Consider the following 13749-nt stretch of genomic DNA (forward strand, 5'->3'; position numbering starts at 1 on the left):
AGTAGTATTCACACGATATACTTACCGTATAATTAGACCCTGAATTTTTCTTCTAAAAAACGGTGAAAGACACAGAAAATACGGCTTTCTTTATTTTCACAAATAATCTCGATATGGGACAACAGCCTGCATCAATTCACATTTTACTTGCTGTTGCTTAATATAATTCATGGAATGATGGACATCTGCATTTGTCAACGTGAAAACTTCCATTTTTGTGTAAAAATGCGAGCATAACAAAAAAAACCCAAAACCTCTCATCTGCCTGTGACAACCAAATGAAAAGGCTAACATCTCAACAGTCTGCTTGTAGAAGAAGAGCGGAATTATGCCCTGAAATAAAACCTGAAATCAATTATTTAACCTCAGCATGCTCATAAAGAACAGCTGACAGTTTGTAAATAGCCTTAACATCTATATTAGTTCATGTACATCCAGGCTGTTTGATGAGGCAGATAAGACCTACAGAACTGTCTGTTCTGCGAGGATCACCTGAGGAACAGGTAAACTGGTTTATGTGTAAATGGGCGTGTTCCTGCTGTCCTGCGGCGGCATCATGTGAGCTGTGATCCGGGGCCATCGCACTAACTTCCCGTTTGTTGAAGAGGACTTCGGCTGCGGCGCTGCTCCAGAATCAGCCTTTCAGAGGTAATGCTTTGGACTTTTTTCGCACAGATAACAAGGTTTTTGTGTGATGTGTTATATTTCCTCTGCCGTGATATTTTCTGTGGCAGCCTGTGTGTCGTCTGTAAGCTGTTCAGGGACAAACGAGTCTGATTCTCACGTCAAATATGCTTGTGGGCAAATTTTGCGAGCAGATATTTAATGACTGAATTTGAGTAGATGTTTGAGCTTGTTTAACATATTGCGGTGTCTGTCTACCCTTAAAGTCCACCATTTAGTTTATAGCTGCAGTTTGAGTCTATTTAATTTATTAAAGGAACACCCACCGCTTTTAAGATATCCTCACTATCCTCCCTAACTGGGAACCCACTGTGGACAATAATGTCAACCAGTCGTATTAGATTAGATTCACCTGTATTGTCCTTGGACAGAGTGTAGATACTGAGACAACAAAATGCAGTTTAGCATTAAACCAGACGTGCGGAGTAAAATGCCTTTGTATATAATAAACAGTAAAGGGTAGATATGAATACACTAACACAAACACCTGGACAGTATGAACTGTGTGATATGATTAAGATAAGGTATATACAGTATGAACTAAGGCCATACAGGTGTAAGTACAGGTAATAAGAATAGTGAGATATATACAGAATAAACAGCTGGAGGCATTATTTGAATGCAGTGTATACACTATAGAGTATATGTGTGCAGTATATTCAGTAGTATAGATTAGAAGGTGAGGTGGACAATAGTATAAGTACAGTATGGGTATGTAAAAGTACACAGAGCAGTTGTATCCTGTAAACACAGCCCAGACTGGAATCCAGCAGTTAAGGGTCTTTCCCATAGATGCAAAATTGATTAGAAGAAAAGGAGAAGAATAATATCTGATGTTCAGTTTAGTGTGTACATATGTTGTATAACTGTAATCAAGGCTTCATGAAAATGCAAAGTACAGAACAGAGTTCGGCTCTGAGTTCCTGGGAAAAAGTGCTGCATGCTGTTACTATTTACATGTCTGCCCTGGCACTCCAAATTCGTCTGGATAAACAGTGAAACTGACTGAATCCTGGGCATGGACACACTTGTGTTAGCAGCTTTGTCAATTACTGATTAGGTAAACTGTGTTCATAAGAGAATTATTACCTCAGTACTGCATACTGCTGCCTTTAAGCTCAATATTTTTTCCTAAACAATCCAGTGAGGTGCAGGATGAGCGAAGTGGACACATGGTGTGAGTGGATGGCAAGATAAATTTTACTCTTTTGTATCTTTCAGTAGAGATATTTTTCCTTTAAAATGAATAAGATGATTCTTTTTATGTGTGCAATACAGGGTTAATGATTAATAGCCTCAATTAAAAAAAAAAAAAAAAAGTCGGTAAAATTGGTCTGCCACACTATGCCGAATTGACGAGGAGACCAGTTAATGATCTAAAGATCCGTTTTAACACGTATAACATTTAACAATAAACAAGGGGTCACTAAAATGTAATGAAACTGAAAAAATATGAATGGAGTTTGGCGTTGGGTGCAAGAGACATGTCTGTGTCAGTTTGTTCTCAAAATAAATAAATAAATAATAAGTTTTATGTTCACAGGAGTTTTATTCAAATAAAAGAATTCTGAATAAATAAATGAATTATTTATTAACTTAATTATGAACTTTGTTTTCGTAAAGCAGTCTTTTTCGTGACCGTGACGTCACTTAAACATGGCGGCCCACAGAGCAGAGTTGTAACTATGTCACTGGTAAACAATCGTAGGAAGTCCGTGTGAAGCCTTTAAACTGCACCGTTCAGGCTTATTTTTGGACGTGACATGACGCTGAAATCTGCTGTGCTAACAGATCCGTAACACGCCTCTCACGAAACGTTATCGTCAGCTAAATTAGCAAGTAGCTTAAGTTACGTCCCGATATGTTGGCTTCCTCCTCGTTTCTCCTGTCGAGCTGCACCGCAAAAGACTCAAAGGTCGGAAATTTCAGTGAACTCAGAGATTATTTGGTCGACTGGCTTTAAAAAGAATGCAGCTGTATTATCTTCATTTGTTTGGACGAGCTTTTTCTTAACTCTGCTAACGTTACGTGTTGAGGAATAAAAGCAAATGACTGCAGCTTGTGAGTGAGGGAGTAATGAGAAGACCCCCGGCTGAGCCTAACTCCTGGTTTCCCCTATGTCCAACAGCCACGATGAGTACAGCTTGAAACACATGAGCAACCTTATGGGCAGCAGGAGACAGAAAGCTGTGGATGATGGAGAGCAGAGTCTCATTGGGCCTCCATCTGGGGTCTCTGCCGCTGGTGGGGACCTCCTGGACCGAGATGCCTCCACACTGGGGTTCGTCTATGTGTTGGCATTCTTCTCCGCCCTGGGAGGATTCCTCTTCGGGTACGACACTGGGGTGGTCTCTGGGGCGATGCTGCTCCTGAAGAAGGAGATGAATCTGAGCACCCTGTGGCAGGAGCTGCTGGTTTCCAGTACTGTTGGGGCTGCGGCGCTCTCTGCCCTGGGTGGAGGCTCCTTGAACGGGTGGGTGGGCCGCAGGATCTGCATCCTTGTGGCCAGTTTCATCTTCAGCATCGGTGGCATCATCTTGGCTCTTGCCCCAGACAAGGTGGTGCTCCTTGTGGGCAGAATCACAGTCGGTCTGGGCATAGGTGAGTTGGTGTGTGGACTTGAACCAACCAAAAAATGCATAAACAAAGTGTGTAGTTTTTCTGTGCGCATCAACATGAAACCCTTTCTTCTTTTCCCATCAGGCCTTGCCTCGATGACAGTTCCTGTGTACATCGCAGAAGTTTCCCCCCCTCATCAGAGAGGACAGCTGGTCACTATCAACTCCCTCTTCATCACCGGTGGCCAGTTCATTGCCAGTGTGATCGACGGAGCTTTCAGCTACCTGAGCCACGACGGCTGGAGGTGTGCGTTGGCTCTACCTGACGCTGTCTTCTCTGTTAGACGCTTTAGTTTGACTCTCTTTCTTTCTCTGGGGACACCAGCAGAGTGTGTCGCTCACTCACTAAGTGAACAAACTGCAGCTTTAACTGTGGAAGCTCTCCGTCAGTGCTTTGTGTTGGTGATGTCGTCCAACCAGTTCAGAGGTGCCTTACCTGCTGACACAATGTCCACGTAGACTAGTGAAAGCAGCATGTTAGCAGAGCAGCAGCTGCAGCCTCAGTGTCAGCCCAGCATGCTTTGAGGCACAGGATTGAATGTAGGTCACCTCTGTTTTGGCAGCATTCACATCCCAACACACATTCACTGGAGTTACACAGGTAAAACAGAAGAAAATAGACTTGAAGTAGAAAAATACACCTGAGATTGCGATTGCACACATATAGCTTGAGTCGTGCAGCTTGTGTTTACAGCTGTATTGATTAATGCAGGAGTATATCTGTTCTGTTAGACATGCATGAGCGCTGATCACTGAAAAACATGTCTGAAAGGCCTCCTGTGTAGACGAGCCTTAACACTTCCTGTCATCACTGATCAAAGTGTTTGCTGCTGTGTGGAAGCCTGACTCGTGCATCAGCACTGACGGTATTAGCTTATCCCTCTTCCTCTCAGCGAGAAGGGGCTGCAGCAAAAGGTTTGTTCATGTCACAGCTGTTTGTCCACCAGAGAGCCCTGACAAGGTGATTTTTCAACTGTGAGATATTTTGGTAGCAAATTCTTTAAAATTCCCCCCAAAAATGAATAGCGACGTGTCATTATCAAAGTTTTAAACTCTGATATCACCTGCAGAGAAACCCCAGTATTGGTCGGCTTTCCTTTTGTGCACTCTGAACGCCGTTTGGGTTCAGCGTTCTGCCAGCTGAAGCAAACAAAGGATCAGATTGGGCTTTAAAAATGCAATAATGATCCTAAACAAAGCCAAATGTAAGGATTTGGTCCTAAAATATTGACTCAGATTTCAATCCTGTGGATCAGCTGCGAACATCCTGTTCAGCTCCTTGGATATTTCACCTATTCATGATTTGTACTCTGGTGATGTAGCTTGAATCGATCTCCTCCAAGACCCCCGAGATTCTTCAGACCCCAACCTGAGACTCATTAAGCATTAAGCATTTCTTCTCCCTCCACTCCTCCCCGTTCTCTCCGTGTTTCAGGTACATGCTGGGTTTGTCCGTGGTCCCGGCAGTGCTGCAGTTCGTCGGCTTCTTCTTCCTGCCGGAGAGCCCCCGCTGGCTTCTCCAAAAGGGCCGGAGCGAAGAGGCCCGTCGGGTTCTCAGCCGGATCAGAGGGGACCAGAGCGTTGACGCAGAGTACGACACCATCAGAACCAGCATCGAGGAAGAGGAGAAGGAGTCTCGCGGAGGTGAAAGATTTCTGTGGAAACGGACAAAAATGAAGGGCCGTGAGTTGAAGTTTGAGTACTTATTTGTATGAAGTGCTGATTTCTGCTCGTCTGTTCTGTTGGAGGTCTTGTCATTCTGCGGATCCTTCGCCACGGTCCGACTCGCAGGGCGCTCATCGTTGGCTGCAGCCTCCAGATGTTTCAGCAGCTGTCTGGGATAAACACCGTCATGTAGGTTGTCTCAGAGTATCGAATACACTCGTACAATACAATACAAAAAAAATCCAAAATGGTAGTTTTTTGGACGACTGTGTGAAAACATACTGCTGATAAAGAAAGTCAACAGAGCGGGCGGACATTCCCCTCGACCCCCCCCCCCCCCCCCCCCCCCCCCCCCCCGCCTCGCGGCAAACGCTGATACCTCCCACGTAATTATCTGCTTCTGCCTGATAACATCGGCCTCTGTTATTAAATCTGCTGACCCGTCTAGTGCGACGTCCTGTCCTGTCCCGTCTGAGTGGAACAGAACTGTAAATTCCTGTGGCTTCTCAGTGACCCTCTCGGCCTTATCTAGGTACTACAGTGCAACCATTCTGCAGATGGCGGGGGTGCGGGATGATAAACAGGCCATCTGGTTGGCTGCTGCAACTTCTGCGACCAACTTTGTGTTCACCTTCGTTGGAGTGTGGCTTGTGGAGAGAGTGGGCCGCAGGAAGCTGACCCTGGGCAGCCTGGCAGGTTTGTCATTTGGATCGTGATTTTTAAAGACAAATGATGAATCTGTGTCATGCGGCTGTTGTGTTTGGGTGTATCTGGGTTTAGTTGTAGTCTTCTGCAGGATTTATTTTTTCATGATTTGTGCATGTTTTTTCTTTATTTCCTCTCATGCAGGTACTGGTCTGAGTCTGGCTTTGTTAGCCGTCGGGTTCTTGCTGTCAGCCCAGAATTCTCCGCCCGTCGGCCTCCACCCTGTCGACTCTCAGAACTCAAGCTGCAGACTGTATGAGTAAGAGAGCACGCCTCATTTACATCGCAGTCATTTTAATCCTGACCACCAACCATTCATTTTCTCTCTGAGACGTCAGTTTATAGGTTTTCATCCAGATGTGGCTTCATGTTAAGATTTTTTCTAGCCTCCACATTTCGCATCAAAAAGGGAGAAACTCGTCATAAAAGCCACATTCTGTCCTGCTGTATGTAACCCAGAGCTGAATGCAGACAGTCCGGGCGTCTTTTCAAAGAGTTGTTCAAAGGCATTCTAGGAAAAAAGGAAACTGCTCTGGAGAAACACATGTTCATTATGGCTTTCGAGGAAAAGTGGCTTTTAACTCTCTTAAGAGTGTCTGCAGTGGCTTCAACTGACTTATGTGATGGTTTGACCGACTTACTGCACCCATGGACATTGTTTTCCAGCTTCATTATCTTCGTTGTTATCACTGCTGACAGACCGGTATGCGTGCCTGTCTGTCCCTCGGTGTGTCCGCCCTGTGTGGACATGGACGTGTTCGTAAGCCAGAGGTGTAACGTTCAGCTCTGTCCTCCAGGTCCTGTGAATTCTGCATGTTGGATCCGGGCTGTGGATTTTGTTACCGTGAAAACGGCACCGGCGTGTACGACGCCTCCTGCGTTCCTGTCAATCAAGTGTCCACAGATCACGCCGCCTGGGGAAGGTCAGACACTGTGTGTGTGTGTGTGTGTGTGTGTGTGTGTGTGTGTGAGTGTTTGACTGAGAGGTTGGGAGGTAGCTGAGATAAATGCATGAGTGTCACAGTACAAGCATGTGGCCATCATTAGAACAATGTCATCATCGTGTGTGTGTGTGTGTGTGTGTGTGTGTGTGTGTGTGTGTGTGTGTGTCTCTTTCATCCAGGTGTTACAATCAGACAGAGGCCACTGACAGCCCGATCTGGGCCTACAACTACTGTCCAACGTCGTACTCCTGGATCGTCCTGATGGGCCTCATCCTCTACCTTGCATTCTTCGCTCCAGGTCTGGACTTTCTTATTGTGTTTCAAACATCTCACATCTGACAGTCGTCCTAGAAATTAAAGAAGAGTTATTTTTATCTTACAACCAGTCATATTTAAATATATATACAAGGGTGCCACACACAGCAAACAGCTGCCAGATAAAGGGGACACTCGTCTATATTTCACTCTAAACACGGCAAAAAACAATCCTCCTGCTGACAGAAGCCTAAACCAACAATTAACAAAAGAATATGAAGAAGAGAAAATAGCCCATGCACTGCCTCACTCCTGATCTTCAGAAATGATATTTGTGAATATTGCCTGTGTTTAGGGATGGGCTCCATGCCCTGGACAGTGAACTCAGAGATCTACCCTCTGTGGGCCCGCAGCACGGGCAACGCCTGTTCAGCCGGGGTCAACTGGATCTTCAACGTCCTGGTGTCTCTGACCTTCCTTCACGTGGCTGAGTTTCTGACCTATTACGGTAAGAGGAGGTCACATGACAGTAAATACATCATGGACTGCTTTCACATGTGACGTGAGCAGCCAGATCCCAGTTCATAAAACAAGCCTGAGAGGATGCTGACGTTTCTCTTTCTTCAACGTTGTCACATGATAGAAGGTGAAGTGCAAACAGTCCAGTCTGCGTTTTTGGTTGCATGCACAGGAAGCACCTCGTCTGTCGTTTTGAAAATGAAAATGTCACCTTGAATTTCATTATGAGTTGAGTTATTCGTGACAGTACAGTGACACCCTGCCATGATGGATTTTTAATTTTGTCGCACATCATGCCCAACAGTGCACATGTGCTCTCTCTCTTGCAGGGGCTTTCTTCTTGTACACGGGCCTGGTGGTGCTGGGTGTCCTCTTCATCCAGGGCTGCCTCCCAGAGACCCAGGGCCTGCAGCTGGAGGACATCGAGAACCTGTTCGCCGGGCCGCTCTGCTCCTGTGGAGCCTCCTCACCCGGTGGCAGTCGCCACGTCCAGTACATCCGGGTAAAAGGCAGCAACTACCTCCTCTCTGACAGCGATGCTTCAGATGAGTAGTGTGGGAAGTCTTTCTCTCTCTTCTCTGTCCTTTGGTTTGCTGATGTGGGGGAAAGGTGTCGCCCTCTGGTGGCTGCCATCAAACATATTGATTGACACTAACTGGCACTTCCCCCTCGTTCAGGAGACTCTTTCAGCAATCGTCTGTCTTTCACCTCTCAGCTGGGAGTCGGTCTGCTTTTCTTTCTTTTTTATTTTGTGCGTTCTTCTTGTTTCCCGTCGTTCCTTCAGTCACCATAAGAGGGAACGCAGAAGCGAGACTTTGTGGGATTCGGGTGAGCGGGGCTCATCAGAGCAGTGTTGCTGGGATCACTTCAATCCCAGGACAGTTTTAGTACGTCCAAAACTTCAACGTGACAAATCTGAAAATGAAACACATTCAGAAACCAAGTGACCTGGCTGCTGACTCAGCGTTTCCTCTGCCTTTCTGTAACGTCGAGACAATCTCGCTAACACATGGTGTGAAGGACGATTTGCATGACTTCAGTTGATCCTTTTTTTTGTGGTAGAACACTCAGTCTTTTGATATACCTGCAAGAATGTGTTTGTATGTTCGCCTTAAAGAAGATTTCAGATCCACAAGGTGGAGCAGAGACTATTTCAAACATCCTCTCTGATTTATTTGGCTTATTTCAACATTTAATTATCTGTTCATCCTGTAGAACTCTTTAAAACACATTCCTGTAAAAATCACTGACGTGGTTCGATCTTAATCTGTGATGGTGCCAAACAAAAGAGTTGATCGCGGGTTGCTGCTATTATCTGCACGGAGGGAGAGATTGCACTTTAAGAAACAAAAAGGTGTCTTTTTAAAAAAGAAAAGAAGAAGAAGAAGAAGGTTTTTATATGTCAGATTGCTTGAATCTTCAATTTTCTAGCAAGGTTTGGAGCTCAGCCCAGCGCAGTACGGAGCGATGGGATCAGACAGTGCCATAGCCTATATCACTGTAAGTACAGCGTCAAGGTGCCCAGTGTGCTGATAGCTAACAGTGCAAAATGTCCACTTCTAATGTTGAATTTCATGTCCTTGTTTTCGCAGCTCCAATAACAAGTAGACCTGAGCAACTTTATTCAGAGCACCTTTGCACAAAACGTCCTGTTTTCACATTTTTATGAGAGTACGAGTGAGAAATAAATGATAAATGTTCCTCTCAGACGTTTTCTTGAAGAACAAACTTCTTTTTGTTTGGAGTAATGACCGAGTCCTACGAACGTCGGGGAGTGTCACAGCAGAGCAGTTGTCTGATGAGTGAACATTTGGAAATTGCACAAAATCCCTCATGTTAACGGGAACGACATTTCAGTGTTTCTAACTGCACATTTTTACAGATATGTAACTGTAATCCTTCACGTCATATCTGATGTGTCATGAAAACTCATGAGCAATATTATAGCAGTGAAATCAGTCAGTTCATGTCTCAGTGGAAGAAATGCACAGATATTCTAAATACTGACATTTGTACAATCGACTTAATTTAGTCTCAGGTGGATCAAAACAATGTTTGTTGAGAAGGACGTGGATATGCCAGAAATCCATTCAATCCAGTTGTGGTGGAGGTGTGTTCATTTTGGTACTGTGTCATTTATTTTCATTATTAATTAATCTACCAGTTATTTTCACAATATGTACATTGATCGTTTGGTTCAGATACTGAACCTTAAAACTGCCCCCGATGCTGCGCCATCGGTGGGTGAATTCACATGTACGTTGCTTTGGATAAAAGCGTCTGCCAAATGACTAATTGTAATTGTAATAAAATGTGAAAAATCTCATTGCTTGATGTCTTCAAATTGCCCCTTTTATCCAACCAGCAGTCCAAACCCCAAAAACTCTTCATTCACTATCATAAATGACGAAGAAGTGCTGCAGATCACCGCACAGAACAAGCAAATATTTGACGTTTTGGCTTGAACATTGAGATGATTAATCAATTGTCATCAGCCTGGAGCGCTGCAGGCTTTTACACACAAACCAGACTGTAAATAGGCTTGTGCTGCTCCATTGGCTTGACCACAAACTGTAAACATTTGACTTCCATCCACGACGTATGATGCACATAGTACATGTAGAACATACTTGAAGAGATAATTGCACATTCAAATAAATATGTTGTGGACGTACAAATGGGAAAATATAGTATCTACACACAGAATATACTTTATAGTGATTCAGCAGATAATATGTCTGGAGAGAACGCTGAGGAAATAAATTATTACTAAAACCAATACACATATATAATACATATACACACAACTGGGCACCACTGGCTTGAGTTGGTGGTTCAGTTTTGGCCTGCTCAGGACTCATCCCTGCTTATCGGGCTCCACTTGTCTTAGAGCGACTCATTCACCTGGAAAAGCATCCTTGAATTCCGTGTCAGCACCCAAGAAACTACGTCTTGATGTAGTGTGGCCATTGAAGCCTCCTTCAATCTCTCCAGTGACCGCACACAGTGTCATGGTGGTCAGTGGCCACCAGGTGGCACTAAAAGTTCACCTAAGTGAGTAACGACCATCACCTGCAGGTGTGCATGTCACAGGCATTGATTCTCAACACATTCAATGTTTCACGCGGACTTCTCAGACGAAACACTTGCTTTTTAAAGTAGATTAGAATAGACACATACCACAAGGAATGAGTAGTTTATTATTTCAGAAACAAGAAAGAAAAGCATGCTCACTGGATGCTAATCAGTCTAAAAAACAAGTTCATCCACTGTTTGCACAGTGGATTATTTTTCATCACACTGTTTTTAATGTATAAAATTACCACAAAAGTATGTTTGATTAGTAGGTGAAAATGCTTTTTAGTTAAAATCATGAAGTTAGTAATTTTACTTACTTTAGTTAAGATTTTAGCCTTTTTGTTGCCTGGAGGTATAATAAAAATAATCTTTTAAGACATTGTTGTCTTCAGCGTAGCAGCGCACGGACACTTAATTGTATAAAATAACCTAAATCACGTGATTATTCTTTTAAATCCAACAAAACGTACACGGCTACCTTGTTATGACGTCATCCCGCAGCCGTTTCCCAGGAGAGGGCGTGGCTTGCTGACGCATTGCGGCTCCCTCCCCGGTGCGTAAACGCAGCGGAGAGGCACGGCGGCGCGTGTACGTGTTCTTACGTGTGCGTGTGAGGTGTGTGTTTATGTACGTGTACGCGCGCGCGCGGCGATGGCTCACCTAGCAGCAGCAGCGGCGGCGGCAGTGGCAGTCTGCACGAGGGCTCGAGCCGGAGCAGAAGCATCCGGGCCGAACTGCGCAGAGATGCCGCGCACGTAGACGCGACATGCGGACACACCGCCTCGCCTCCCCGCTCACCTCCTCGCTGATGTCACGGTTCAAACACCGTTACGATAATTTCTGTGTGTGTTTTGAAATGGCGGCGCTGAGGTCGAGGTGAGCAGCTCCGTTGCTCGGTCCGCTCGACTGCCGCGGAGTGCGCACTTTTTTCTCGCTTTTTTTTTTTTTAAGATAGGGCAAGCAGCCAACACAGATAAACCCAGTTTTTGTTCTTTTTTCCGGCGATTTCTGCGGAAGGAACCATGACGACGGGGCAGGATGAAAGCTCAGTCCGCGTGGCTCTGAGGTAAGTCACTAAAATGTTGTTCCATCTCCTGTCAACGGATGAATGCGTAGCTAGCTGTCTTAATTGCCCGGTGCCACCTGTCAGTCAGTGCCGCGGGCCTACAAAACACCTGCAGCTCCACAGCAGCATCTGCTGACCCCCACACACACGCACACACTGTCTATAAATGATCAGCCTGGTTTCATTTTGAGCACGGTGACCCACTTCCAGGCGCTTAAACTCTTGATGCTGCAACCTTTCCTGGACAGATTTTCGGTCTGTTTATGGTTCACCCCCGCTGGGATTGGCTCTTTCCGGGAGTGTGATGCTCAACATCTCCTCTGTGTGTGTGGACGTAGCAGAAGCATAAAGCATCACACCCATTGCACAGACGCACGCACGGGCCGTCCTCAGCACACACTGCCGTGCATGAGGACTGTTAGAGAAAGAGAGGAAGACAGGGAGGGTGGGAGAGAGACAATCAGCCCGTTTGTCTCCAGAAGCCTGGCCGCTCCTCAAAGCCTCCCGCAGAAAGACAGCTAATCGATGAAAGAGGTGCTTCACTGACAGCCAGGTTTCAGTGGAAGGACAGTGGACCGTTCAGAGCTGCTCCTGTAACGCTGTCAAGTCTGCTCTTTGTTCGCAGACGCTCAGTGGACAGCTCAGCCACGTCTCCGGGGGTTCAGGCCTGTTACAGTCCATTCAGACCTGTTTGCATTCGCAGAAAAGAGGCGTCCTTACCTCCAAGTGCACGCACTTGATGTGCCATTCTGCAGAAGTAGGCCGCTCCCACCCAGCTGGTGAGGTGGCACGGTGACAGTGGCGTAATGGAAACCAGTATCCCCCCCCCCCCCCCCCACCTCTGATTCAAGGCCGTCCAGAGACCATTTGATCATTACGAAGCCTTTATTGTACTCATCTTCCCTCTGTGTCTGTTCTCTATCTCGTCCTTCTCATCTGTGCCTGATACTCACCCTCATGTGCACTTGTTCACAAAAGTGCATCATCATTGTGTGTGTGTGTGTGTGTGTGTGTGTGTGTGTGTGTGTGTGTGTGTGGAGCACATTTTGTCCAGAGCTTCCTGATTCCATGTCCTCTTTGGATGAGGGGAAAATCCACATTGTGATGTTCAGAAACACCTCTCGGTGATGCAGTCGACGTGTGATCTGCTTTTTCTGCCTTTGTTTTATTCTCTGACATGTTGCCGTTAAACGTAGTTGATGTGACGTCATGCTGAGATGTTTTCCAGCAGTTTTTTTTAGCAGGAAATGGTGGAAAATATCATGTTTTCATGACGGACCTTAAAAATTCAAGAGAGGGCTTCTTTCTAGTGATGCTGTTGTGTCACACGGGAAGAAAGCCACCGTAAAAGAGATGGAGACACCAATTTCGACACCGACAGTGCCAGTGGATTGGATTTAAGAGTCCCACGTCCCCCCGCTGGAGCCTGTAATGGCGTTAGGTCACTCTGCTAAGAGACTAGCAGGAGATGTGCTTGTGCCTTTGAGTTTGTCCCTCTGGAGCTGCAGTTAATGGAGGAAACCCCTCTGGTGGTAGCAGTTAGTGATCAGAAAAGTACCACCTGGACTGTGCTGTAATGCTGTACTATACAGTAAATACTGACTTGTGTGTGCTGCAGTGTTACTGTACTAGACTGGATCTTAGAATATATTGCAGGGCAATGCAACAAGACCACAAATTGGCCGTAGAGCTGAATTAACTCCTGCATGATGTGACGTCTTTCATAACTCAAATGAGTGTGTGGAGAGACATAATGGGCACATTAGCTTGTTTTCCACCCTCATTCCGATTCAGGACGTTTGCTGTGAAGGTAAATTGCAAAACAGATTACAGCCACTTAAGCGAAAATACATGCTTGTCCAAACTGGATCTAAGTATGTGTTCAAAATGACTTGCACTTTCCAAAAGAGTCTGTCTAAGAGCATGCAAATTACAGTTAAACTGCGGACAGCTTTCATCCGCTAAGAGGTGGATGTTTTGAGTTCTGGCTCCAGGACGTGAAATTACAGCCCTGGGTTCAGCACGCTCCATTTCACCGTGTCATACGTAAAACCAGTTCTTTTTCTGAAACATACCCAGAAAAGCACAGTTCATCTTTCTCGATGAAACACGTAGGATTCAGGATGCAATGATGTTGTTTCCCTCCTCCCTGACAGCCAGCCCCGGTGACGGCTCTGCAGCGGCGTGTTGTAACAGCTACCAACTGGCAAAACAG

At 45.5% G+C, this 13749-nt stretch overlaps 2 protein-coding genes across 8 annotated transcripts in view; both read left to right on the forward strand.

Moving 5' to 3' along the window:
* The first annotated feature begins 538 nt into the window (after positions 1-538).
* LOC143322467 (proton myo-inositol cotransporter-like) lies at positions 539-9716 on the forward strand. 4 transcript variants are annotated; one of them, XM_076733683.1, is made up of 12 exons: positions 539-648; positions 2813-3285; positions 3388-3547; positions 4738-4946; positions 5051-5156; positions 5500-5663; positions 5817-5931; positions 6470-6595; positions 6796-6914; positions 7227-7379; positions 7720-7892; positions 8822-9716. In XM_076733683.1, the coding sequence occupies exons 2-12, from the start codon at positions 2838-2840 to the stop codon at positions 8921-8923; spliced, it is 1875 nt and encodes a 624-aa protein (XP_076589798.1). In that variant the 5' UTR covers positions 539-648; positions 2813-2837; the 3' UTR covers positions 8924-9716. The 4 variants fall into 4 exon arrangements, with proteins under 4 accessions (XP_076589798.1, XP_076589795.1, XP_076589794.1 ...); XM_076733680.1 differs by lacking the exon at positions 539-648 and having other exon boundaries at positions 2300-3285; positions 8822-8890; positions 8983-9716; XM_076733682.1 differs by lacking the exon at positions 539-648 and adding an exon at positions 2301-2599.
* Positions 9717-11027: 1311 nt separating this feature from the next.
* kif21a (kinesin family member 21A) overlaps positions 11028-13749 on the forward strand; it is a 41764-nt gene continuing 39042 nt past the window's right edge. For 3 of the 4 annotated variants that reach the window (XM_076734131.1, XM_076734128.1, XM_076734130.1), the window contains exon 1: positions 11028-11534. In XM_076734131.1, coding sequence (XP_076590246.1) covers positions 11491-11534 — 44 coding nt within the window. In that variant the 5' untranslated portion in view covers positions 11028-11490. The remainder of the gene's footprint in view (positions 11535-13749) is intronic. The other variant, XM_076734129.1, reaches the window with a different exon arrangement.

The sequence above is a fragment of the Chaetodon auriga genome, chromosome 6, assembly GCF_051107435.1.
Source record: "Chaetodon auriga isolate fChaAug3 chromosome 6, fChaAug3.hap1, whole genome shotgun sequence".
Classification (NCBI taxonomy): Eukaryota; Metazoa; Chordata; class Actinopteri; order Chaetodontiformes; family Chaetodontidae; genus Chaetodon; species Chaetodon auriga.

What these genes read in the sequence shown, in the direction of transcription:
- LOC143322467 (XM_076733679.1), top strand. Translation starts at nt 2,802, where the DNA reads ATGTCCAACAGCCACGATGAGTACAGCTTGAAACACATGAGCAACCTT. An exon ending in TCTGGGATAAACACCGTCAT is followed by an intron (nt 5,157 to 5,499) that starts GTAGGTTGTCTC and finishes GGCCTTATCTAG; the next exon opens with GTACTACAGTGCAACCATTC. An exon ending in TGAGTTTCTGACCTATTACG is followed by an intron (nt 7,380 to 7,719) that starts GTAAGAGGAGGT and finishes TCTCTCTTGCAG; the next exon opens with GGGCTTTCTTCTTGTACACG.